Source organism: Phoenix dactylifera, chromosome 15, assembly GCF_009389715.1.
Source record: "Phoenix dactylifera cultivar Barhee BC4 chromosome 15, palm_55x_up_171113_PBpolish2nd_filt_p, whole genome shotgun sequence".
Taxonomy (NCBI): Eukaryota; Viridiplantae; Streptophyta; class Magnoliopsida; order Arecales; family Arecaceae; genus Phoenix; species Phoenix dactylifera.
This window is the reverse complement of record NC_052406.1, coordinates 1-27,311: the sequence shown is the minus strand read 5'-3', so window position 1 is coordinate 27,311 and position 27,311 is coordinate 1. Positions and strand designations below refer to the sequence as shown.

General features: G+C 40.5%; 1 protein-coding gene across 3 annotated transcripts; it reads right to left on the bottom strand.

Moving 5' to 3' along the window:
* Positions 1-244: 244 nt before the first annotated feature.
* LOC120113221 (deSI-like protein At4g17486) lies at positions 245-22,693 on the bottom strand. 3 transcript variants are annotated; one of them, XM_039134005.1, is made up of 6 exons: positions 22,379-22,693; positions 21,047-21,261; positions 12,914-13,201; positions 12,523-12,564; positions 652-892; positions 245-578 (listed from the first exon to the last, which is right to left on the bottom strand). In XM_039134005.1, exons 2-6 carry the CDS (start codon positions 21,255-21,257, stop codon positions 539-541), a joined length of 822 nt encoding a protein of 273 aa, XP_038989933.1. In that variant the 5' UTR covers positions 21,258-21,261; positions 22,379-22,693; the 3' UTR covers positions 245-538. The 3 variants fall into 3 exon arrangements, with proteins under 3 accessions (XP_038989933.1, XP_038989934.1, XP_038989935.1); XM_039134006.1 differs by lacking the exon at positions 12,523-12,564 and having other exon boundaries at positions 22,379-22,684; XM_039134007.1 differs by lacking the exon at positions 12,523-12,564 and having other exon boundaries at positions 413-892; positions 22,379-22,680.
* Between the last annotated feature and the right edge of the window lie 4,618 nt (positions 22,694-27,311).

Genomic DNA, 27,311 nt, shown 5'->3' with positions numbered 1-27,311 from the left:
CGCATGGGTATCATACCTCTAGTACGTTATAGTACTGACCGATACGACAAACCTTAATCATGACATGAATGTGTTCACTGTCAGCAAGGATGCATGGATTGTGATTACAAAGTCATCAAACAACAGAATCCCAAAAAAAAGTTGTGAACGGTAGTTCTTACCATACAGTTGGATCCTATCCCTGATATGCACCTACATAGAGGTTCTCAAAGAGCCAAATAGATAAATAGAACACAGAGCTACAGAAGTACAACACAAGAAAGCTCATCAAGCATTAGTATTTCAAGGAAATGAGAACAGCAGTCATTTCGACATGGGATACCATCACTGCCATGACAAAATGACAGCATTGCTAGAGTTTAAAATCATCAGACAGATACAGAGCCACATAAGACAGTCACCACTTAGTATGCCAGCCTAAACAAAACCATACAAAGACTTATACACTTTCCCTTCACTTAGCATCAAACAACATTTTGCCATGCTTTTCCCTGTGGCAATTTTTCCTGAAAAGCTTGTATCTTGTTTTACATTGCCATCATTTCATACCAGAGCTCAAAAACTGATCAAATGCTTTCCTGGTGGAAAAAGATCTCTGATAAATCAGCTGGTTCTTTTGGAATGTAATCAACAACACATAACATCTGTTACCTCTCCTTCAACAGGATGGCACCAGACCTTTTTAACTCCCATGGTGGAAGGCACCCTTTTAGGGGAGAGGGCAAGAAAAGAGAGGATGCTGACAACTGCCTCTGACGCATAGAGATTGAAGATAGGCAACTGAAGGCACTTCTCAACCTCCTTTTCTCGCCATCCTCAGCTTGGGAATCTGGATCATGATGAACAGCAGAAATCTTAAGGGTCTCAGGCAATAAGCAGTTGCAGAGGGCTCCTGCAGAAAAAAAAATCATAACTATATTGATATGTTAAGGAACTTTATAAATGAATGAAAGGGACCAAGATCAATAGAAATGCTAATAAAAACATTGTGGAGACATGATTGATATGCTCCTTAGTGGTCACGCATCACAAGCAGTAGAAAACTAAGACTATGCAAGAAAAGCTGTGGTTGCACACTTTGATTATTTATCAACTTATAGGCAGAAATTACATGATTAAAGTTCCTAGATTAGTCTGAGCAAGATGCAGCCAATTGTTATTCATATGCTTTACAACCATGAATCCTGTTATTGAGAAAAGCTACTTAGACAAAGTGAAAAGATGACTAGGGTAATGTGTAATCACCACGTCTTTGAAGCTATAGCAAAGCTCCTTATCCAATATGATAACTGAAAGTCTATTTAGAACCAAAGGGCATTATGAAACCCACAAATCCAGGTGGAAATTTTTGGCAAATTCTGGAGACTTGACAAAGAGATTGCATAAGATTAAGCACACATCCTATCTCCATCATTTCAATCATCTCTAAGAAGCCTGTTGACCCATATCTAATCTTTGGATTATGATTATATCTAGAACAAGATGTGTTACATTGATTGGTCTGTCCAGCTCACACACTACCAGTGCAATAGGTATTCTTCCTTGATTAAACAATTAAAGCAACACGTTGTAAGTTCTCCAAAAATGACCAAGGAAATATGTCAAATATCTACATAACGTGTCTGAATTTTAAGGATATCCAAGAAATCATATCTTGATCAATGACTTGAAGTTGCTGAGAATGCTTTCCCAGATACTTCATTTTGCAAGTCATACAAGAAGATTCTTATGCAGTGGATGATGTCAGAAAGAATCCAACTTTTGAGAGATTTTCAGATCCAGAATCTTTAGGCCACAAACAAAGCTAGATCCAAATGCATGTTCCAATGTTTAACCTGTGAATAGAGTCTTGAAGACCATAGATATTTGTCCTTAACCTATCAGAGGAAGCCGAAAGGGTATTATGATTAAAAGATTTCAGTGAAGGATACAGGAGAAGAGAGGAGGAAAATTTGCAGATGTCAGCTGGATTCATTGGGCAAATTCTCCTCTTTATATCTAATTACAAAATACCTTAGTAGTTATTGAAAGAATATCCTTAGTAGATGCAGCCAAGCTTTAGCAAATGTTACTTTATACAAAGAATGGATCACAGTCTATATAAGGGTAAAGTTCAGTGTTTGTGCATGTATTAATCTAAATCAATAACACATGATCAAAATAGTAAGCCTTCAATGCTGCTTCCAAGAATAGAGCAGGAATGTATCCATGACTAGCTTGGTAACACTGATATGCAAACCAATCAATCAGGTACCTTGGCAAAGATAATTTTTTGATTTATTTTCAAATTTTGCATATGGTGGGTGTTAGAAAAAGAAAGAAGATTTTGTTAGATATATTAATATGATTAAAGACGTATAATAGAACAGCTATTTGACGGAGGACATCCGATAAGAGATCTAAGCACACTACTGTTAGGTGCTAATATCGAAATTAGAGAATTTTATTTTTATGAGGAATTCTATTTTTATTAGGACTAGAGTTTTGTAAGGACTTCAATATTTTTTATTTCTATACTTATTAGGATTTCTATTCAGACTTTTGTTAATATTTTGGATCTATAATTACCCACTGATGTGTAATTGAGAATCCAAGTTCTGCATTATTGAGATTTGAAAATATTGAGTTGCCTCTTCCTCTGATTCTTCCTCTCCTTCCCCTCTCTTCTTCTCCTTCTTCCACTATTTCCTTCCCTCTTCTTTTTCCTGTCTTGCGTTAGTTTGGTATTATACCCTCGATCCACCAACGTTGTCATAGCATCATTGCTGCTCCATCAGCATCACCTCAAGATTCGTGCTTGTTCACCACACCATCACCAAGAAAAGAAAAAAAGAAATTGCCCAAATCCTTGTTCATCCATTTGCAACCACCGCACCCATCCAAAGCACCAATCTCCATCCTTCAGCCGCTCCTATTCCCCAGGCTTGACTCCGCCCTTCGGCGGAAGTTCTCATCATTGGCTCCCCCATTCCCGGATTTTCGGAACCCACCCCTTTGCTCCTCCATATTTCTCAAGTCTGCCATCATCCACCTGCACTGGCTATTGCTGCCTCCAACTCCTTTGCCTTGGCATTGGATCTCCTTCTCCGTCGCTTCAGCGGATGAGATCATTTGTAAGGAGGCTTCCTGCCACAAGTCAACCTCGTTCATGGCATCTCCAACGCGATCCACCCACCTCCTCGACTCCATCGCACCGCCGTGGCTGAGTCGCCATCGGCCTTCGCCCGTTTTCTCACCTCTCGACCTCCCTCGTGGAAGGTCAGATTCCACCACCGCCACGGCCAAGTCGCCATCGGCCTTCACCCATTTTCTCGCCTCTCGACCTCCCTCGTCGGAAGGTCAGATTCCAGTGCCGCCCCACGATTAGGGTTGCAGGCTTGAAGCCCTCGCGAGGAAGAAAGCCCATGCGGATCTGGATCTAAATCAAGATCCGACCTATTTAATAGCTCCAGGCGGATCCAAGTATGATTTACATCCGACCCACCAACTCGATTTATTTTTGCCACATCACTTTTGCCGCATCATCGCTTCTACCACATCATCAACCAATCAACAATATACGTCAGCACCCAATCAACCAAACTTGATACATCATCATAGCCATGTAGCCTATTGATGTCATCAGCCGCATCAGCGTCACATCAGCGGTTTCGCCACATCACCTGCCACACTAGCATCAAGAACCTGTCCTGGCTAATTTCGACATGTTGATTCCGTTTTTGATGTATGTTTTTGCTAAAGTCCCAGGATTGTCAACTCTTCACCTTCTCATTAGGAATTGGAATCCTGACTCTACAATAAGTCTTCTTCACCAGAAGGTGAAGTAGTGGTTTAAAGTACTCTTAGCGACGTAACATCTTTCCCCTTGAAAGCTTGATTGATATTTATATAATTAGATAACTAGTAAATTGTCGTAATCCATGTTTGATTTTATCCCTTTCTTCCATAAAAAAAAACTATATTCTTGCATCTAGCCTTTCTTCTTGTTGCATCCATCCTAGTTCTGAACTTTGGCATATCATCTGTATTAGGCTTATTAGATTTACGTGTGTGCATTGTAGTAGTTTAGGAATCCTAATTACTTATTAGAATTTTTAGTCTTTGTATACTTTCATTGCCCTATATACTTGAGTGCATCGAACTATGACCAGGAACAAACAGAATGACCACCTATCCACAATCTACCAAACTACTACAAATCCCGTTCCCTCCTCTTCTACACCACCATTTGACCCTCAAGCATTTATAAGTCAACAATATGAGCAATTGAGTCAACAGGCAGCTCAAGCCATATATGCTCCAAGACATGCTCGAGTTTTACCTAGGGATCCTTGTTACAATATGGAGTCTAGGGTGTACATGAGGATGAGTTTATAGAGGAACAACAGATTCCTAGGCATCAGCTAAGACAAGATCATAGGCAACCAACTCATGGTCATCCAAGTGAAGTTCGTCATAGGCTAGTTGATCAGCATGATAGATATCCTTATAGGATCAACAGGCATTCTCCTCCACCTCATAGATATGATCAAGATGACACTAATGTCAGGTTGGTTAAGGTAGATGTGTAATCTTATGATGGTAAATTAGACCCTGACATCATCTTAGATTGGTTGAATGAGCTTGAGAATTACTTTAATTGGTATGATATGACTGATAGAGTGAGTTCATTTTGCTATGATAAAGTTAGCAGGAACTACAAGGAAATATTGGCAAGGTGTCCAGCAAAATCTTCAACATCTAGGTGAACCGCTTATCACCCAATGGGCAGTCATGTGACAAAAGTTAATGGAGAAGTACCTACCTTCTTACTATAGGAATCAGTTGTTTGATCAATTTTTGAACCACACGCAAACCTCAACTGTGTCCAAGTATGTGAAGAGATTGATGAGCTTATGCTTAGGACTAAGATATAGGAAGATCCATTCCATACAATTAGGGCTTAGGGGAGATATAAAAAGAGAAGTAGAGTTGTATGCACATGGTTCTTCGGAGTAGGCATTTCAAAAAGCTGTCGCAATAGAGAGATATTTTAAGACTCCTTACTGTAGGTTCTCTTCTCAGGTGAATGACTCTCATTAGTCTAATCCTATTTTCCAGTTGAGAACTGCTACCTAGTCTAGACCTGTCTCCCAAACAGCTTATACAGATAGTACTGCTAGGAATTGAAAACCTCGGTCTATTACTCATCCTAATGGTTCTGTCATTGATCCTCATCAGTATCCGCCGAGCTGACCGGTGGGCTCCGGTACCGGTTCGGTACCAGTTCAGTATTGGTTGGAACCGGTGCCGAATCGGAACCAAAAAAAAGGGTGCCGCGTGGGCTCGCTACCCCGCACGAGTCCCCTTGCACGGGCGCGGGGAAACCGTGCGAGCGCGGGGGAACCGCACGGGATCGAGATTCCTGCGCGTGGAATCGCGCGCGGGACGAGCGATTCCCTGCTCGCGGGCGTGCGGCCGCGCGCGCGGAAATATTTTTTTCTTTTCTTTTTTATTTCCTTCCCATATTCCTCCTTTCCGAACCCTTTCCTCTTCTTTCTTCCCCTCTCTCCTCTCTTCTCTCTTTCCCCCCTTCTCCCGCAAGCAAGGAAGGAACCGTTGGGAGGGCCGCGCGCGCGTCGGGGTGCTCGGGAGGGGGTCGGCCCGAGGTACATCGAACCGTCTTCTTCTTCTCCTCTTTCTCTTCTTCGTCTTCTTATTTCTTCCTCTTCCCCTCTTTCTCTTCTTTCTTCTTCCCTGCTCGGTTCCGGCCCTGAACCGTTTTATGTGGCTGTACTGTACCGGTGGGGGTCGGTACCGGTACGATACATGCTGAATCGGACGGTATGGGCCGGTTCAACAGACCATGATCCTCATTTTAGTGATACTTCGGTGCAGTGTCATCACTGTCATATAGGGGTCACATAATTGCACATTGTTCTCAGCGAGCTTTAACCTTTGAGCAAGAGTCTAAGGATTCGCAAAAGATTAAGGACAAAGTAGTGGATCCTGTAGAATATTTTAGAGATAAGAAAGAGTTTAAGGATAATTTAGAGGTAATTGACCACTATTATGATGTTGTGAGGTGTGTTTTGCCTACTGTTGAGTTCGCTTATAATAACTCTGTTCATAGGTCTATGGGTAAGAGCCTATTTGAGTGTCCATGGATATCAACCCTGTAGTCCTGTTGATCATGTCCTTTGCCACCCAATACCATGTTTCTAAACTTGCAAGACATTTGCCCAACACATGCATGATTTGTATACAAAGATTAGGTCAAAATTGCAATGAGTAATGCAGATTATAAACTTGCTACTGATGTACATCATAAGGCTAAGGAGTTTAAGGCGGGGGTAATGTCACAGTTTGCATTCGTCCATAACGATTGCATAAAAATTCCTTCAAGAAACTATATGCTTGAGCGATTGATCCATTCCCCATTATTAGAAAACTTGGAAATAATGCATATCTGCTTGATTTGCTGATCATATGAATATTAGTCCTATTTTCATTGTAGAGGATTTATTACCTTATAGAAGCGCCTTTGAGCTTCCTGTCATCTAGTGAACCTACAGGTACTACTCCAATTCCTAAGATGTCATATTTTCCTCAACAAAGAGATGAGACTAAAGCGGCCTTGGATGATGAGATTGTTACTTCTTCTGATGGTGGCTTCTATTGTTAGCTTGTTCAATGGAAAGATGTCCTTCATTTGATGCTTCTTGAATTACAGAGGATGAATTTCGCGCCTTAGATTTAGAGCCTTTCAAGTAGTACTTGCAGTCAAATTCGCCAAAGTCGAGTTCTTTCCCACCGAGGGAGTATGACAAAAAAATCGTTTGATAAGAGATCTAAGTGCACTACTGTTAGGTGCAAATATAGAAATTAGAAAACTTTATTTTTATTAGGAATTCTATTTTTATTAGGATTAGAGTTTTGTGAGGAATTCAGTACTTTTTATTTCTATATATATTATGATTTCTATTCGGCCTCTTATTAGGATTTTAGGTCCATAAATACCCACTGATATGTAATTAAGAACCCTAGTTCTGCATTATTGAGATTTGAGAATATTGAGTTGCCTCTCTCTCTCTCTCTAATTCCTCCTCTCCCTCTCTTCTTCTCCTCCTTTTGTTACCTTCCCTCCTCTTCATCTTCCTCTTTTTCCCTCTCCTTCCCCCTCAGTCCTGTGTCACTATTAGTGTGAGAACTATTGATCATAATACTAATGAATTTCCAATCACAATAGATTGCATCAAGGATTTGCTCTAAATCCTTACCTTTTTGTGCTAGTTATAGATGAGCTTGCTAAGCGTATTCAAAACGGTATTCCTTAGTGCATGCTATTTATAGATGATAAAGTCTTAGAGAATGAAATTAAAGTCAAGGTTAATTGTAACTTAGAATTATAAAGAAATGCATTAGAATCCAAAATTTTAGGTTAAATACAACTAAGATGGTATACATGAATGAAGTTTTAGCAAGTGCAAAAATAGATATGAAGGTAGAGTGAAAAATGAGGACTATGAAATTTCTAAGAGTGATTGTTTTTTATATTTAGAATCGATCATTCATACAAAAAGAAAATGGAAGTCGATGTTATCTATAGGATTAAAACTAGATGGATCAAATGAAAAAGTGCACCTAGGATATTATGTAATCATAGATACCTAGTAAGTTGAAGGAAATGAAAATATTAAAAAATAAGAAAGCACAAGTTTAAGACTAATCGAGAGAATGACGACTTATATAGTCTAGGCATATAGAATGTAGGCTGAGGAATCGATGCATCAGTATGAAGAAGTGATTTAATAAATGTCGAAGGAATGAAGAGGGGTAAAGGAAGACTGAAAATTATATGCGGTAAAGTAGTAAGAAAGGACATGATATCTCAATATATTTCAGAAATTATGGCCTTAAACTGAACGGAATGGATGGACTGACATAGTCAACCCTAATTAGTTTAGGATTAAGACTTAGTTGAGTTGAGTTGATATACTCTTCTTATGTAATATAACATTGTGAATTAAATGACAATCAACTTCCATGTCCATCCAATTATCAAAGAATTACTTGATATAATAATTGCTACTTGATAATCGAAAACATTTTTATTCTTTCCTCCCTATAAAAGCCCTAGTAATGTATGAATGTCTCAGCCACTTCAGCTTGCACATAGTCCTCTATTCTACTTCAGTATGTGATCTTGTTTGATATTTCTAGAAGTGACAAGGGTTCCGTATATGTCTATTTGTGGGCGAACTAACCTAGCTTGCATCAAAACATCTCACAATTTTATGGTGACAATTTCTCTTCAACATGAAACAGATGCCTAGACTACTTTTGACGAACCTCATAACACAACTTCCATGGAGGTTCCTAGAAGCATTTTAGAACAGATCACTATATTCATATCAATGGTAAAATTGGGATGAATAACGATAAAATAGATAAATTTTCTTATCAGCCTCTGTGATTTAGGAGGATCACCAAACTCAATATGGTCCACTTTGGCCACTACCGAATAGTACTGGATAGATCCACTACATTGGAAAACTGAATTGCGAGCTAAACTTTCGGAAGCTATAACTTGGTTACATGACACTCAATTGAAATGATCTTTTTTTTTTCAAATTGCGTAACATTTCGAGCTTAATGGCGTGGCGCCACCATGTAAAGCGTACAATGTAGCTAGCAATCAAGCCCAAGTTATATCGTTTAGGCCCCAAAATGGGCCTATCAAATCAAAAATTCTTTTCAGAAAAGATTTTGATCATATGTATCTTCTAAGCCAGGAAGAATAAGGTAGAGCGACTAAAAGCAGAGTTGATGTAGAAGTCAAGATCTACTTCTTGTAGGATTTTAGCTTTCTCGTAGTCCACTAGTCATATCTATTTTAGGAAACATAGTTCTGTTCGAATTAGAAGAGGAATTTGATTTAAATAGTGCAAGGGCAGACTTCACTAACAAAGATAGAAGCTATGTACCCAAGGTCTGCTGAACCGGTCCGTACCGATCGGTTCAGCATATACCGTACCGGTACCGACCCGCACCGGTACGGTACAGCTACATAAAATGGTTCAGGGCCGGAACCGAGCGGAGAAGAAGAAAGAAGAGAGAGGAGAAGAGGAAGAAAGAGGAAGAAAGAAGAGGAAGAGGAGAAGAAGAGAAGAAGGTGGTTCGACGTACCTCAGGCCGACCCCCTCCCGAGCACCCCGACGCGCACGCGGCCCTCCCAACGATTCCTTCCTTGCTCGCAGGAGAAGGGGGAAATAGAGAAAAAGAGAGGAGGAGAGAGGGGAAGAAAGAAGAGGAAGAAGGGAAGGAATAAAAAAAAAAAAAAAATCTTTCTGCACGCAGGGCTGCACGCCCGCGTGCTTGCGAGTGGGGAATCACTGGCCCGCGCGCGATTCCGAATCTCGATCCCACGCGATTCCACGCACAGGAATTGCTCACCCGCGTGCGGGGACTCGCACAAAGCAGCGAGCCCATGCGGCACCGCACGTGAGCGCGAACCCACGCGAGGCCGTGTGGGGCATTTAATGCCACAATGGCTAAAATGTGGGCATGCACGCGCGTCGCCATTTTTTTTTTTGGGTTCCAGTTCGGCACCGGTTCCAACCGGTACCGAATCGATACCAGAGCCCACCGGTACACCAGTTTGGTCGGCTCGGCGGACACTATATGTACCTTAATTTTGATTCATCAATAAATAAAAAAAGAACCTAGACCCTACTTTCTCCATCGTTCTACCTTTTTCTAAATCTTTTTGAGTGGTTCTAGTTAAGGACATTCTTCCTTCTCTCTAATTGGACCAAGTTGGTATTAGAACTCGGTCCTCTACATCTGTGGAGGGCCATAATTTATAGTCCATACATGCGAGCAATATAAGTAAACAGGAGAAGAGCTATCAGTACTTGAAATACATCGAAGGACAAACAAATTTGATTGCTAGTTCTACCCCGATAGATGACAAGATGAAGGAATGTCTCATATAATTGAAGAAGATTGCCCAACTTATCGAGATCATATCTCAATTGATGATAACTTCAACACAAACACTAAAAACTCCTGCAGCAAAACTATCTTTCGCATCTAGAGACAAGGATCGACCATCTGATAAGGAGGAGAGCAACCTATTGGCTCTCAGAATCCCCCTCTTTAGCTTTTCAAAGTTGAAGCTCGAGTCTAGATTCTTATATACGATGGGAATGTCAATGCAGAGAGGATAGATAATTGGGACCCACTTCACATTTATGAATATGGAAGTGTCCAAAAGGTAACTTTCACCGGTGTCAATCTTTCCATCCATGTTCTTACCTTATGAAATTTATATAACAAAAACATCTCTAATTTGATGTGGAGCAAATTCAAGGGCCTAATCAAGAAATAATTCTACCCAATTAGCCACAAGAAGGATTAGTGATCAAGTAGCAGAACCTATGACAAAAATATGGTCAACCTATCTAGGGCAACGCCATCAATTTCCAAGCAAGCCATCTTACTTGAATCTCCATCAATGATCATATGGTCCTCATGAAGTATGTTGAAGGTCTCCACGAGAGTATCCGAAAGGAGCTAAAACTCTTCAAAGTTGAAGACATCAATGAAGCTAGCATAAAGACCATGGGGATCGAGAAGAATCAGCCTAGGAAAGGCAAGAAAGGCGAGAAGTTCAAGAAAATTTGCAGAAAATTAGGTCAAGAAAGGGAGCAAACCAAGAAGCGAGTCAATACAACTTGGAAAAATTATTGCAACCATTATAGGATTGTTGGACACACCAAGAAGTGTTGGAAGCTCCGCTTGAGTTGCAGCCAAGGAAAAAAACGAAGGATGAGGATCCTAAGAAAAAAGGGAAAGCAGTCCTTAATATAACTGAGGTTAAGTTGCTCAAGTTTGAGCAAGCATATTCAAAACTGAGCTTAATGGCGAGAAAACCGAGATAGCAACTGAGGCAGACTTGGAGGCTTGAGAGGTACTCTTCCACTTGAAGATTCAAGTGAAGCAAAGAATCAAGGCGACTGTAGATCCTAAAAGCCAAAAGAACCTCATCTCCGGAAGTTTGGTTCAGAAGCTAGAATTACAGACCAAGCCTTATCCATATCCCTATCCTCTTGGTTGGATTCAAATAGGCATCGAGTTGAAGATTGCTAAGCAGCGTACCTTCAAATTCGCAATAACTAAAAATACATTGACATACTAACATGTGAAGTAGTTCCTCTGGATATTTGCCATATCATCCTTGGGAACCCATACCCTTAAGATCGAGATGCTATATTCTACAAGCAGCAGAGAAAGTATCAATTTGTAAATAACAGAAAGAAATTTATAATCACTGCTTCTAGAATACAAGAAAACATAGACATTGCAACTATTGCCCAAGCAAAGCAACTTGCTAACGCTTGCAATAATTTTAGGATGATAATACGAGAAGTCGATACCCCTCATGAGAGGCCAAGCTCTCGTCCCTTGGGTCCACCAATCGATCAACCAAGATCGAGAAGGTGAGAGAGTTGCTATTGTCGTTGTAAACAAGGATGGAAAGGAGTAGCCCAACCATGGAGTCCAATTGCAGAAGTGGGACAAGTGGTTCGCGAAGGCCCGAAAGCAAAATAGATCGAGGTTAGAAAAGGCGACCGGACTATATCATTGAGAAGAAAACAAGACACGGAAGGATTGAGTCTTGTCGAATTGACTAGAAGAGCCAGCCTCCAAGCAAGACTAAATGGTTCGGCCATGAGGTTGAGCCTTTGAAGCTATGTACCAATATCAGCTACAACTTATGTAAGGTTGAAAATGCTGGACATTTAGACTTAAAAACCAGATCTCCCTTCCCACCATATGAAAATATTTGCCATCTTCAAAGTACCAGCAAAATATGATCTCAAAAGCTTGAAAATGTTTTGTGTTATCTAGAGAAGTTAGATATATAATGCTATCATTCACAAGCTGATCTTCAAAGACCTTCAGTTTTAGCCTAGCTGATAAGAACTGAAATCCAGCCCAAACATATATTCTGCACAAAAAATAGCTTTATATTTTGGTAATTTCTGGAAGCCATTTTAACAGTATAAACATGCAATAACTGTTGCACCTAGAAGGTTGGTTGGCTGTGGTAAGGTGAACAGCAGATTTACAGATGGATAGCCATTTTGTTTTATGAAAAATTAACAACTATATCTAGTAAGTCAGCTGCATGGGGTTCTTATGAGTTACTTAGTACTAAGTAGATAAGCAAGTCATAAGTCCTAAACAAAGACTCCACAAAACAGCGAAGCTGTTTGGGCAAAACTGAAACAAGGACCTCAGTATCTTCTCTAATGAACTTGGACAATAAACATTTATCAAAATCTTCCCTTCTCAGCCAAACAAGTGAAGAAGAATTAAAAGATAAGGTGACTAATCATCCACAGATCTTTTATATGAGAAGATTAAGAACTTGGATGAGTGCTTGATCTCCTGAAGGAAGGCAGGCAGTTGGCTGTTATATTAGTAAGGTTCTTGAGAAAAGACTTTGTATGTGTTTTAAAAGTTCAGTAATACCGAATGATGAGGGAGACCAATATCGTTGCACCCCACCACCCCCTACAGAAAAAAAAAGAAAGAAAAACACCATTAACAGTGAACACTCATAGCAAGCTGTAGGTTAAACAATGAACAATAAGCCCTGCAACAACATTCCATTAACAGGAATTGAGTGTACAAGACAAATGCATTGATAAGGGCTGTACAAATATATCCATAAGGTAGCTCTGTTCTTCGAGAGAGTGGCATCACTAGATAGTCATGAAGCAACCAACAATAATTCCAGATAGACAAGAGGCATATCTGACATGTAGAACTACTAATACTAAATGTAGCTCATGATTTATCAGAACATATTCATAATTATCCTAAACTATATAGTGCATGATGTAAATAAATAGAATCATACCTATCCTGGCAAGTCTGTTCACCCATTTTGGAATTCTGTTACCAGTCAGCTTATAACAAATATCCTTGCAAAAATGGTTGCAGTTCTTCACAATCAAATGATATGTATTTCCATTGTAGTTTACAGAATGAAGCTCCATAAACTCTCTAACCTGCATTGGGTCTAAGCAGGTTGTACCCATGAATATCGATTTTCTAAACCTGAAGCCTGGACATTGCCGAGGCTCAACCTCAAAGACCCCACTTGTTGGATAGTCATGTGCCCCAAATGCATATTCCACACCATGAACTGCAAGCATGAAGATAAAGCATTAAAAAAGTAGAATATTCATTGCCTGATAAAAATGAAGTTAATCATATTGTTAGGCACAAATTTCTAAGATATGAATATATTACATTAATGAATTTTAAGTAATATACGCAACCACCTTTTTTCAGATTATCATGATTTTCGTTATTTAATCCAATTAGTATTAAAGTGCAATCATAACAGAAGATCAAAGTCATGAAATACATCCATCTTTTGTATGTAAAATGTTGAAAGAATTTACAACATTTCTGCATTCATGATTTATTTTAATATCAAGACAAGATTCCAAGAGATTAGCATTTAATTTGTCCCATATATATTTTTTGCTTCGTCTGCTAAAAATCACATGTTTGCTTGAAACCAACTTCTATTACAATAAGAATCCAAGGGCTAAGCATTTTGGACTATTTCCAAGAAACCTATATCTATTAATTCCTGCTGACATTGAAACAAACAGACCCTAGATGTATTCAACATATCTGAAGCATATGATGGAATGGATCACATGTTTGCTTGCTGTGCATCTGTCTTGCCCTTCACTAGTGGGGCAGTAGGCCATCCTTGTTTGGAAATCAAGGACAGAGTTTATCTGCTATTTTTTTTCAGTTTTAGAATTCTTTTATATAATGGTTACTTCCCATTTGCGATTATTTCCTTGGGTATTCATGTTGCTTTTGTTGCAGCTGCTATTTTCTCTTTTGATATAGTGAAAAAAGAAATATGTCTAAATCTATGTATTCAGAAATGTCACACAGGCACTTACATGCAGTCCGTACTTTACAATCTGTTGAAGGCTGAATCATCTGCCAATATGAACTTTCATATAAATGAAAAATTACTATAAGAATTGGGAAGAAGTCCACTCTAAAAACATAAAGCTTCTGTCTTTTTTTACTTGCTTATAATAATTTCAGTTGTGTGATCCGTTTTTTATACAAAAAAGGTAATAAACTTTCCAACGCGCGTACCAGTGCGAACCGGTCGGATTTGCATCGGTACAATACGGTACCAGATTCGTACCGGTGCGAATGGTTCGCACCGGTATGCGACCGTACCGATCGGTTCCGGCCTCTCTTGGCCCGAACAGTTTTTCACGCTTGAACCGGACCTGTCTGATACATGCTGAACCGGCCGGTACGGGCCGGTTCAGCACCATGCTCTAAAGGTTTACCAAAACTAACCTTAGCACTTGGTACAATATAAATCCCAATTAACACCAAACTCTTGCAAGAATTCCTCATAGAACTTTACATTAAAGAAAATAAATTGAACTTGACAACTTAAAGAGAACTCCTTGTCAACTCACAACTACTAAAAAAAATTCAGTCAGCTTCAAAGACCATCTTAAAAGAAATCCTGATAATATTTCAAATTCAAAATTATCCTCTACATAAACAGGACTCCAAAATTTTATAGATACAATGATATTGGGTCAATTGTAAAAACAACAGAATAACTATCAATTATGAAAACAACGTAATAATTAAATAACTTATTGGATCATACGAAAGCCCTACGCTTTGTCCTCCCAGCAAAAGGCACACCTTGCTAGTTGGCTGGCCCATGCACTTCAACTGATGGGAGAGAATGGCTGTAGAGCTCCTGAAAGCTATACAGACCTAGAATCCCCAATTAGTTGCAAATAGTAATTCATTCAAGCTTCCATCTTCTAACCTCTATAATATCTTGTTTTGGTACTTTGAATAGATGTCTCATATGACTGCAATACCCTAAACTTAAAAAGGTGCCAAGTCCAACCCGAAGTCGAGACCCACCCACCCACCCCCGGCGGCGGCCCTCATGTAACCTCTGCGCCCCTTCGCCTTTCTCACCCTATGTAACCTCGGTGCCACCTCCTCCTCTCCTTCCTCATGTAATAACTACACACCCTCTTCTCTCTTCCTCTTACTCTATACCCCTATCCCTTTAGCACCTTTCTCTCTCTCTGTATCTCACCAAGACCTTAACCTTGGACTCCACCAATCCCAAGGACACACGCCTCTCTCTTCTCATTCCCATCTCCTCTAGCATCTCTTTCTATCATGTTTTCTCACCCTCTCACTTCCTTCTGCATGCCACCCCTCTCTTGCCTCTCTCACTCCTACACATGACCTCACTCTCTCTCTCTCATTTTTTCTCTCTCTCACTCTCTCCCCCTCTCATGCTGCTCTGTTCTCACTAATCTCTTCCCCTTTGTTGCATCTTCTCTAAGGTAAGTTCTCCACTATGCTCTCTCTCTTTCCTTTCGCCTTGTTTATCTGATCTCTATTCTCTTGTTCTTATGGATTGGAGGCAAGGGCTTAGGATAAAAGGCTTGAATCATCGGGTGACCATGTTTAATACCTAACTCTGCACTTTTAGGATTTCGTATGCTTAAATAGAGAAATCTCGTATGCACGTGGCATAGGGCATAAGTATGTTAGAAATTCTTTAGGGATAGATCCAAGACGTTTCAATTTCATATCTATTGCAGTTATTACTTCAGAAATATCATAATTGAAATTGTTTTACTATTCAAATATATTTAGGGGTTTCCCTTGTGTCTAATGCAAAGATAGCTAAACTAGTACCAAGTGTCCGGTTCGCCCTTGTATCGGAACCGTTTTTTGTGCCCGAACCGACCCGGTCAGAGACCGGACCGGTTTGATATGGGTTGAACCAGCCAGTATGGGCCAGTTCAGCATTTTAGTCTAATAGGAGTTTTAGCAAGATTTAGATTTCAGCCTAGGCTACCATTTTCCATCACCTAGGCCGCCATTTGGTGATTGCTCTTGTGAATTTGATCCCTAGGTTGTAGTAAGCTTCTAAATTATATAGGAATTATGGTTTAGACATGAAAGAAAGGTTAATGCATTCTTTAGTAGGGGAAATTTAGGTTTTAGACCTAAGTTCAAGCTTTTGAGTTGCCCCATGACTCTAAATGAATATTGTGTCATGTTTCTGGGGTTATGATAGAGTGTACACTTTGCACCTTGTTCGGAAGGATCTACATAAGTGGTCCACTAATTTTGTAAGTTACCTCTACACTACCAGCAGGTTGAAAATGGTGTTCGAAGGTTTGACGGATACATTACATTGAAAACAAGGCATTATGTGCTAGTGCTTAAAAATTGTGTTGAGAAACTACACTAGTTGTATTTTCTTGAAAAGTTTATTTTTAAGGTTATGCATTGAAAATCTACATTATGAAAATAAATGGTTTATATTTTGCACAAATATAATACTTTCATAACTTGGATGAAGCATGAAAAATAAACAAGCTCGTGTCACTTTTTTTTTTTTTGGTACACCGGCTCCTCACACCAAACGTATATGAGTATAGCCAAGAAAATCAGAAGACAGAAGCAAACTAAGCAAGAAGGAAAATCTACCTGGTTCACCCAAAAAAAAAAAAAATTCGAGTGATGCGCCGCGTAGGAGACCACCCAGTCAGCAGCTGAGTTGGCCTCCCGGTACACATGCATGGCCCTGACGGGCTTATTCGTGAGATAGCCTCCATGGACTTACGCATGGGATAGCCTCCATGGGCTTATGTGTGGGATAGCCTCCATGGACTTATGCGTGGGATAGCGTCCATGAGCTTATACATGGGATAGCCTCCATGAGCTTACGCGTGGGATAGCCTCCACGGGCTTATGCGTAAAATTTTGTCAGTCTTGGACTAGGTCATGATCTTGGTTAGTCCAAAGCCCGAAAAATATTGCTATAAAATCTGAAAATCAAGTTAATAAGAAATGGATGACATGACACAAAAAACTGTTATTTGAACAATTGGTTAAATTTGATATATATATATATATATATATATATATATATATATATATATATATATGTATGTATGTATGTATGTATGTATATATATGCTTCTTTGATAAGATGATAATGAGGGCTTTTGTGCATGTTATTTGTATGAGCTTTCCGAGTATTGATATGGTATATATTTTATCGGGTATTGTTCATTTGATTATTTTTCTATTACTTATGGTGTAGCGATTTGCGATTCTAACTGGGCTGGAAAAGCTCATTTTCTTATATGAAATTTTTTTCGAAGTTGTAGGTTGTGTAGTACTTGGCTATGGTTGAGATCATCTGTAGAAGGGATAAATAGATAGAGCATCCTTGTTTCCGATTGGATGAATGAAACTGATAATTTTGTACAAGTTTGTTACTTGTTATGAAACGAGATCATTTTTGTTCATGGATATTGCGGATGTAATAAGTTTTACAGGCCTGGCATATTCTCTAGGGCTCTACCTTAGGGAGTAGGCAGCCGTATCACGAGGCCAACCCAGGTGGCGGGTTCGAGGCATGACACAAAGTTTTGCAATGAGCCAGAGTTGTTACATTATTGGGACTATAAGGTGCAAGGGTTTCTAAAGGTTTCTGAGCTCTATTGTAGGTTGTGGGGAGTATAGTTGGCTGAGAAGGCCCTACAAGCATTACTATTCATTGTTCTGGGCTTTATTTGACACAAAATTTAATAAAAAAAGTCCTTAAAGCTTTTAATTTATATATATGGGCTTCATATGGCTCACAAGTTCTTAGGGCTGTGTGATAATTGGTAGGCTATTATGAGCCTTACAGGAACCAAAATTCATCATTAGGAGTCAAGGGACATTTGTTTCCTATTCATGGGACCCATGCCCTCAATATGAGCTGAAATGTATTGATGGCCCCAAATACCAGCACAAACCCTCAAGTTGATAATACTTGACATGTCCACATGATTTCTGTGGGTGGTTCAAATTTACACTCAAATTCTAACTTGAGGCAAAAATATGGATCATCTATGATGAGACAGAAGCATGCTCACAACCATTTATGAATACAAAATGGACCTAAGAATGTTAGCATTCAATGAAGCCTAACCCAGGTTAAAATGACTTACCTATCCAACCAAATAATATAGACAAATAATTTTCAGTATTGTACAAACAGTGATTTACTTTTATCGATTAACTCTACAGTCCTTCATACAGCAAGAAACCCCAACCAATGTAAATGTAAGTTTTCTCAGTCATGTCAATGTGTCCCAAGCCATTCAGGATTGTGCAAGATAAATCATGTTTTGTTTATGACTGGTCTTCAAGAGATTTCAGCAAGGGATATCGGTCTACCAGCTCAGGATAAAAAAAATGAGAGTTAAGTAAGTTAACAAAATTTCAGAACTTGCTGGGTTTACTAATACTAGATAAGCTACACAAGATTATGCAGCTTCTCAAGTCAAGACCCCAGAAGGAAGCTCTTTGTTCCTCTACACCTTAACTAAAATTTAGCATTGACCTCTCCAAACTTATCATCTTTTGCGAGAAAATGACAAGCAACAAGATTCTTACAAATTACCATACATAAGAACAGTGTGCCTTGCTAGCACATGCTCCCACTCAAGGTACGGCAAACCAGTTTCGATCGGCGTACCGGTGGCGATCTGGACTAAGTCAGTACCGGTTCGAGTGTACCAAACTGGTACCGATCCGGTCTGCCACAGAAGCGCGCGCCCGTGCAGTTCCCAGCGCCAGCAGGGAGCTATTCCGTGCAGGACGTACTTCCACGTGCTTCCACGGGCGAGGCCGCATGCACGGGAGTGCTTCGCCGCACGTTTCCCCTCACACACTGCCCAAAGTGAGGGGTGTGCTGCCCAAAGCGCGGGGCGCGCTGCCCAGCACTCGGGGGCGCTTCCCTGCACGATGCCTCACACGCATGCGCGCTTCCCTACACGTTTCGCCATGCGCGGGCGAGTTTTTCCGCACGCTGCCGCCTTCCTTTTTCTTTTCTTTTTCTTTTTCTTCTCTTCTTCCTTCTTCTTCTCGAAGCTTCTCCTTTCTTCTCCTCTCTCCTCTCTTCTCCTCTCCTTCCCCCTTCTTCCACGAGCAAGGAAGAGCGAACAGAGCTCTTGGGAGGGGGGTGATCCTCGTCGGGGTGCTCGGGAGGGGGTAGGCCCGAGGCCCAGCCTCCCTTCTTCTCATCTTTCTCTTCTTCTTTTTCTTTCCTTTTCTTCCTCTTCTTCCCCACGTGCTTGCGCGCTGCCACGCGCGTACCGGTGCGAACCGGTCCAATTGGCACCGATACAATGCGGTACCGGTCCGGTTCACCCTAGTACGCTGCGTGAAAAGGGCCGGAACCATTTTTACAGGCTAATTCAGCATACCATGCTCCCACTTTTATAATTGCTTGGTGATAATGGATCATATCAACGTCGGCGGAACTGATACCAAGCACCGGGCAGGACAAATCGGTACGGGCCTACGCCATACCGGATCGGCCCCGTACCGACACAGTAGAAGAGACGAGGGAGAGGGAGAATGAGAAAGAAAAAGAGAGAGAACGGGAAAGGGAGGGAGAGGAAGAGGAAGGAAGAGAGAGGCCGGCTGGAGCCGAGGAGATGCAGAGGCGGGGCTCCGCCTCTAGTCCCCTGTTTTTTTCGAAATAGAGGCCCGAAGGAGACCTTTTTTATTTTTGCATTTTTTAAGTTGAAGTCCCCCCGCCTCTGCATCTCCCCAACCTCCGCCTCCTCCGCACGGAGCCTCCCCGGCCTCCGTCAGCCGGCCTCTCTTCCTTCCCCTCCCTCTCCCTCCCTTCCCCACTCTCTCTCTTCCTCTTTTTTCTTCTCCTCCTCCCCCTCCGACAACGGCGTCTCGGTTTTAATGTCGAAACCATCCCGGTGCGCCGCTGGTATGGCCCGAGACACCCCGAACCGGACGGTTCAAAACGGTTCCACAGACCTTGGATCATATTGTTACTTATCTTTTTGTATCTGAGATACAAACTACAGTCTTTCAAATCCTTGTTATCAACTACAGGTCATTATCCATCAAGCACTGTGTTTTTGCTGATGGGTTGTTTCCCTTCCTCCAAATACAATGATATTCCTTAGCTTAGTGAATGAATTTCTGTTGATGATTGAAAGATTTCTTATGGGGCGTCCAATATTATTCTCTCATCCATTGCTATACATAAGTGATGAATAAAAAAAGTGTTTGATGTTTGTCTCAACGAATAGTCTTGAAGTATCATAACATAATTCATGAATATGACTAAGAAGTGTCATCCATAATCCCTGAATCATGAAATATAGATCAAAGTTCCTTTGATGTACATGACATTTCAACAAAGTCCACAGCCATGCATAACCATGTAATGGCAAACAAAAATTTTCACATGATAATATTATAATATAAATACATCTGGTTAATAAACAGATTTCTAGCATTAAGAATTTCTTGGTACTAATGGCACGTTTTGCAAGGTGACAACATAGCTGCAGTTTTATGTCAAGGACTAGGTTGTTATATCTAATGGACTTATCAATTATGATACACCTATAAACACCTTTATTTTATAATTTTCCATGACTTACTTGTTTGAATAACTAATCACTAATTTTCTTTGCCCATTTTCCATAGTTAATATTTTTTTTCTGTGCTCACCATGGCTTTCCTGTAACCAAGAATAGATTTCCTACTGATCAAAGGAAAAAAATAGTCTTAGAAGTTAGAAGAGTCTGATAAATCTAACTTGTGGCTGCACAAAATTATGTCAGCTTACATGAAGAAAGTTAATGGCATCAATTAAAAAGCTTAAACACTTAATCAGAATAAAAGTATTGCTGCTAAGCATCTGTCATAATTTAGATTCAAGGTTTATATACAGTAGGCTGACAAAACATTTTAAGCAGACGCACGTAATGTACAATATGGTTGAACAAAGTCATAAAGCTTTTGTCTCATTTGAAAATCTTCACCAAACAACTCACTCAAAGAGAAAGCTATTTATATATTTATACTACGCATAAATCTTCGACATAAGAGGTTAAGCCAATTATACCTTCAACGCCAGTGTGATAAATCCCAAGGCCTGCCCAATAAACATAGCCATTCATGGGCGTCAAATCATACACATTCAGATAAACCGGTGCATTTCCTGGTGTTTGGCTGGCAGAGCGGACCTTGGGAAACATACAGAAACGGGTAGCAGATTTCCTATGCAGGCGAAGAGGCATAAGGGTTTTCCACCCCTTCTTTGAGCCGAACTTCATGGTCCTTGAAGTGAAGAACAAAAATAATCAATGTGCAACACCCTTTCAGCATACACAACTAAGCTAACAAAATCACTTTGAGGGACAGCAGAGGAAGACAGACAAGAAATTTAGGAGTGAAAGAAGATATGATATCGCATCAGATCCTTAATTTCCAAAAAGAACAAGTGAGCGAGCTCACAATTTCTCAACTAAACCATCTTTTATCTGTGAACATATAATTTTAACAAGAAATTTTGGGAATATTTCCCATTAGAATGCATAGAGTAATATTTAGATGAATGAGCATGATGATGATAAACAGCATTAAAAACAAAACAAATCCACCACAGAACAGCAGAAAAAAACATAAGAAACAGCACCAATGTGAGATCCATGAAAGCCTGATATTGAAATAGCTGGCAACATCAAACGTGCCAAAATAAATATGAAAAATAACATGCTAGACCAATTGAAGGTACTTCAATCATATTTCTCAGTCTTAAATGCATCCATAAACCCATCATGAGATTGCAATTACACACATTAATCAAACTAATGCCAATTTGAGAATTGTTGAACTTGACTCATAATGAAAAGTATCTGGCGACCAGTCATCACCCGAAGATATTACAAACGAAGCATATCCAGAGGGGTAAAAATAAACAAAAAGCAGTTTTTTTTTTTATTGTTTTGGAACGCCCACAGGCTAGAGCAATTAAAAAAGTCAAAACCCACATCTCAGAAGTGGGTAATCGAAGTACATTTTCAAGAAAAAGGGCAGACCAATTCTTAGAAAAAAACAAAGCAAAAGAAAAAAACCAAATCAAAGAAAAACAAATCTGTGAAGAAGAAATTTATGTACATTTTTGTAGAATTAGAGAAAGATCTCACTTTCTGCTATTTCCCCACAATAATTCGAGGAATGTCGACAAATCAAGATGACAAACAAAAAAAACAAAAATATAACCAAAAAGTTAAGCTCGATTTGAACCCTATACCTGTCAATAAATTTATTCCCACATTTAGAACATTCCGGGCGGGCCAAAAAGAAGCAAAACAAATAAACGAAAAAAATCCAAAAAGAAAACGAAAATCTGAAAAAGAGAGAGCCATCAAATGAGGACAAAGGAACCACTTACCCGCTTGGGAAGAAATCCAACTCAGCGTCTCAGAATCCGACCTCCACCCCCATGCAGAGCCGCCATTCCAGCACCAGCGAGCACCACCACCAACCCTTTTCTCCCAACTCCAATTATTAATCTAGCAGCAACATAAAAGAGAAAAGAAGAAAAGAATGCGAGGAAAGAGAGGTGGGCAGAGAGATCTCTGTGAAAGATTTGGGGCAGGGAGAAGAAGAAATCTCTCCCTCTCTCTCTCTTAATCAATCAGAGAGTTTGGCCCTCTCTCTCTCTCCAGTAAAAGAACAGACAGGCTTTCTCAGAGGGCGCGCTTTTTATTTTATTTTTTTCAATGATTTCCAGGTGGGGTGCGTTAAACAAGTACTTCTGATATCATTAGTCTCGGCTAGGTAACGGCCGTTTTTTTTGCACAAAGGTAACGGCCCAAAAAATTTAATTAGTTTTGTTTATAAATAGAAGTCAAATAATGACTATATCATTTTCTTATGATTATTATGACAGGATGATATAAATTTTGCAAAAAAAATCACTTAATTATCAATTTTGCAAGAAATATTGAATTATTTACTTTAAGTTTATTACTGGATGTAAATATAAGATAGATAATAATCTAAAAAAATTTGTACGAAATATAAAATATATATATATATATATTCATTGTAAAAGAAATTTAAAATATATATTATCTGTAAAAATTAATTTGATTTTTTTCTGCGAACTAATTGCTGATGTGCTTTTCTGCAAAAATGACAACGATGACAGCTGTTATGTGTATTATAATTTGTAACAGCTGTTGAGGTATTTCGGCCGTTATTTTAAACCGTCGGCACGCCCTTCAGTTTCCGAGTCCGTGACTCTCTTTATCTTGGCTCCATCTGGCCGCAACCGCTTTGCAACAATAGATAGATAACCATCATTATTTTGTTAGAGCCGTATCTTCCTAAGAGCCAATATTTTAATTTACTCCTTCGCTTGCACTCCGGACCCCATCCATGAAGTGAGCCCGCGCAGTGGGTGGGCACTGCCAGGAGTGAGTACGGATAATTGTTGACTGTTTGGTTTGGAGTTTGGACCATCAAAATATGAGAGGCAATTATAAATCTTAGAACTGTAGCACGGATAGCAAATACTCATGACGAGTTACTTCTCATTAGAGTACATGATAGACACTCTTTTGTTTTTTTTTTTTTTTTGAAGGTATGCTCCTACCTATCATGCATGTAGGCAGGGTTATTTGAAAAATTCTTTTAGATATCTATATTTTGCATAAAGTGCGAATATGCTCAATACATAATCCATATTTTGAATAAAATATAAATAGAATATAAAGAGCATTATTTAGCTGCAGGGCAAGACTATGGTAGGACAATGATGATGGAACTTCAAGTGAACATCTTAATGATAACTAAGATCGAAAAAGCAAGCATCCTATAAGAGAGTTGACTGAGTCAGCTTGAAGGTGCCTTTGTATGGGACGTTATTTCATAAATCGAGTAAGGAGAGTAACGGCTAAGGCGAATTGTTACGAGCAAACCGAATATTTTTCTATGTTGTATAATCTTTGAAAAATAATATCTATTTAAAGAATATAAGTTTATTATTAGGAATATATATATTGAAGGAATAATAAAAAATAGATTTTTTTTTTGTTTTGGTGACGATACTGATCAAGTTAAGGTGCAGAAATCTCGCTCTCTTTTGAGGAGATTCAAGTCTTCTGTAATAGGGCAGCAAATGGGTTGGGCTAGACTGGGTCACGCTTCTACCAGAGCTAGAAACATTTTTTTTTGTTTTTAGTAGACTTCGGGCTAGGCCTACGTGAGGATGATAGTGGTACTTTGATGATTAATACAATGATTAATAATGAGATAAAATTTGCGATAGGAAAGGGATAGTGAATTCTAAATTCTAATTCGGCAAAGTTTCAAGTGAAACGTACTCTTAAGTGGACAATAGTAATTTTCATTGTTTAGTAGACTTCGGGCTAGGCCTATGTGAGGATGATAGTGGTATTTTGATGATTAATACAATGATTAATAATGAGATAAAATTTGCGATAGGAAAGGGATAGTGAATTCTAAATTCTAATTCGGCAAAGTTTCAAGTGAAACGTACTCTTAAGTGGACAATAGTAATTTTCATTGTTTAGAGTATGTAGCACCACCATGACATATATTCAAAATTGTTTAAAGTTTATTTTATTGATTATATGAATAAATCTAACCTTAAGTTGTAGCAAAGTATAGATTGAGTCGACCCCAAGATTGATTGAGTCGACCCCGGCACATCAAGGAAACATCTGGCACACTTCTGCAAAAATGGCACGGATGAACAGTACTTGGGTCGACCCAAGTGAAAGTTGAGTCGACCCCATCTTCAAGCTTCAAGAAAACAAGTCTCTGGAATCCCTGAAAGGGTCGACCCAAATGGAACTTGAGTCGACCCCAACAGAACATGAGTCGACCCAAACGCTATGTCATTCAAAAATCAGTTCTCTGGAATCTCTCAGAGGGTCGACCTGTCACGCCCCGGTCCCGGATCCGTGACACGGCCGTGCTATTGCCGACTATCGCCAGTCAGTAGCACGCAGCCTCATACATGGGTAACAGGTAGCCAAAAGGATTCAAACTTTCATATATTAAAGTATTTGCAGTACAACCTTGAAGTTTGATACCAAAAATACAGAACTTCTATGCTATTCAAATGTACAAAATATATAAGCTTCTCAAAAAATAACGAAGCTCTGTAACAAAATAAAAATATATCTGATGGCGATCACTGGTTAGGATCTGAAAGAAAATGAAACATAAACAGACGTGAGCTACACGGCTCAGTAAGTAATCCTGCATAATCTTACCGGATCAACTAGTAGGCTAAACATGTATAACAGGGTTTGAGAAGCTGACATGCATATTTATCTGATAATCATCATGGCATAATATGTATGCAAATTAAACAAAGCAGTATTGCAAGTTACAAAAATTTTCATAAAACATGCATATAAAACCGTGCCCTCGGCATGCCGTGGTCCATTCTCTCGGATGCTACTGCGAAGTCCATTCGGCCACTGGCGGGGCCAGCTAGTCATTCTCGGCCACTAGCAAGGCCAGCGAAGTTATTCTCGGCCATTAGCAAGGCCAGTTCAGTTGCATTCGATCAGTAGCATCTTTGAGCCCATTATAGTGCCTCTTGGCTAGCTAAGACTTTATAAACTTACATGCATGATTAAAATATCAGCATCATCATGTTGCATACATAGCCATAGCTTCTGAGATCAGGCAAGTTACTTATGCATTGTAACATATCATGCATGAAACATATATACTTAAAAAAATGCTTAGGAAACATTAATAACATGACATGATCCATAACAGGATTAGAACAGGTTACTTACAATAAGTTGTTATCAATCCTTTGAGTCCGGACGACGAGTCTTTAATTCCTAGGACCATATTATAAGACTCACATTATCCTCTATTTATCATAAATTTTAACCCAATTAAAGTAAATTTGAGTCTACCAGGCCTAATTGGGCCTCTAAGGGAAAAGTTGGGTCTGATTTGTGGTTAAGTCCATTTTTCCTAGCCAATTTGGCCTTCTGCCAGTTTAATTGGGCCTGGTCTGGGCCTGATTTAGGGCTAATTGGGTCTGCTGGGGCCCACCTGTTATGAACATGGTTCGGACCCAGTTTAATTGGGTTCAAATTTGGCCCAATTTGCTTAATTTGGGTTCATTCAGGCTTGGTCGGGTTCAGACCCAACATCAATTAGGCTTAGTTGATCCGTTTAATTCAATTGGGCTTGGACCAACCCTACATTGGGCTCACCCAAACCGATTGAATCATTTGGGCCTAACGGATTTCGGATCGGGACTTGGATCCGACCCGCTAGCCCGTTAAGGCCCCTCCTCTCTTTCTTTCTTTTTTTTTTTTCCTTCTTCTGGGAGCTTCCAGAGGCTTCGGCCTCTCTCTCCCGTTCACCCTTCTCCCTCTTCGTCTCCTCGCTTTCCTACGAAACCCTTCCCCGGCCTTCCCCCACTCCGGTCCCCATCCTCCCTTCTCGCCACCTTCCGGCTTCTCCCCTTCCTCTTGCCGGCGACCGGGAAGGCGGGGCTCCCCCGATCTACCGGCCGAGACGGGATTTCTCTCTTCGGGGCGGTGGCGGAAGGCCGGCCCCCTTTCCCTTCTCCGAAGTGATACCGGAGAAGAGGGGAGGAGCCGGGAGGTGGGATCGAGGCCGGGTCTCCTCCGGGAGGCCCTCTCCGGCTCCGACCACGGCTAGGTAAGGCCGTGGTCTGAGGTAAGCACCGATCCTCTCCCCCTTTTTTTTTTGTTCTTCTTCCTCTTCCGTTTTCTTCTTCTCCCTTTTTCCTCCTTTTTCTTGTGGAAGTCACGCCCCGGCCGAGAGGTGGGGCTGAGGCTGGCGGCCTTGAGGCCGCTTTGGTCGCCGGCACGGCAGACCCGGCGGCCCTTGGCTGCCCCTCTGCCCTAGGGCAGCCACAGCCGGGGCCTGTCACCCGCAGGCCGAGTCCGGCTGGGCTCGGCCTGGGTGGTGTTGGGCTCAGGCTTGGGCCGTTCTCAGGCCGGCCCGCAGCCTGTGGGCCCGGCCCGAAGTCCTCCTCTTATTTCTCCCGTGCCGGTCTTCTCTGTGCCGGTCTCCTCTATGCCGGTCTCCTCCCCTCTGCTTCATGGGTGAAGCAAAGGGGAAAACACCCCACAGAGGGGTTTCTCTCCCCCCATTTTCCTACCTAAACCCTACTTACAGGGCCCTTACCTTGATTCGGTTGACTGGAGTTGGGCAGTATCTCCTTCTCGGCAAACTCCCTCCTTCCTCTCCTAGGGCTGCAGGGTCCCTTCCGCCTCCAGCTCCAAGGCTTGGCTCTCTGGTGCAGTAGATCCAGAGGGTTAGAGGTTTAGGGAGGGTACATCAAATTC

What these genes read in the sequence shown, in the direction of transcription:
- LOC120113221 (XM_039134005.1), bottom strand. Translation starts at nt 21,257, where the DNA reads ATGAAGTTCGGCTCAAAGAAGGGGTGGAAAACCCTTATGCCTCTTCGC. An exon ending in TTATCACACTGGCGTTGAAG is followed by an intron (nt 13,202 to 21,046) that starts GTATAATTGGCT and finishes TCATGCTTGCAG; the next exon opens with TTCATGGTGTGGAATATGCA. An exon ending in TTGGTCTCCCTCATCATTCG is followed by an intron (nt 893 to 12,522) that starts GTATTACTGAAC and finishes TTTTTTCTGCAG; the next exon opens with GAGCCCTCTGCAACTGCTTA.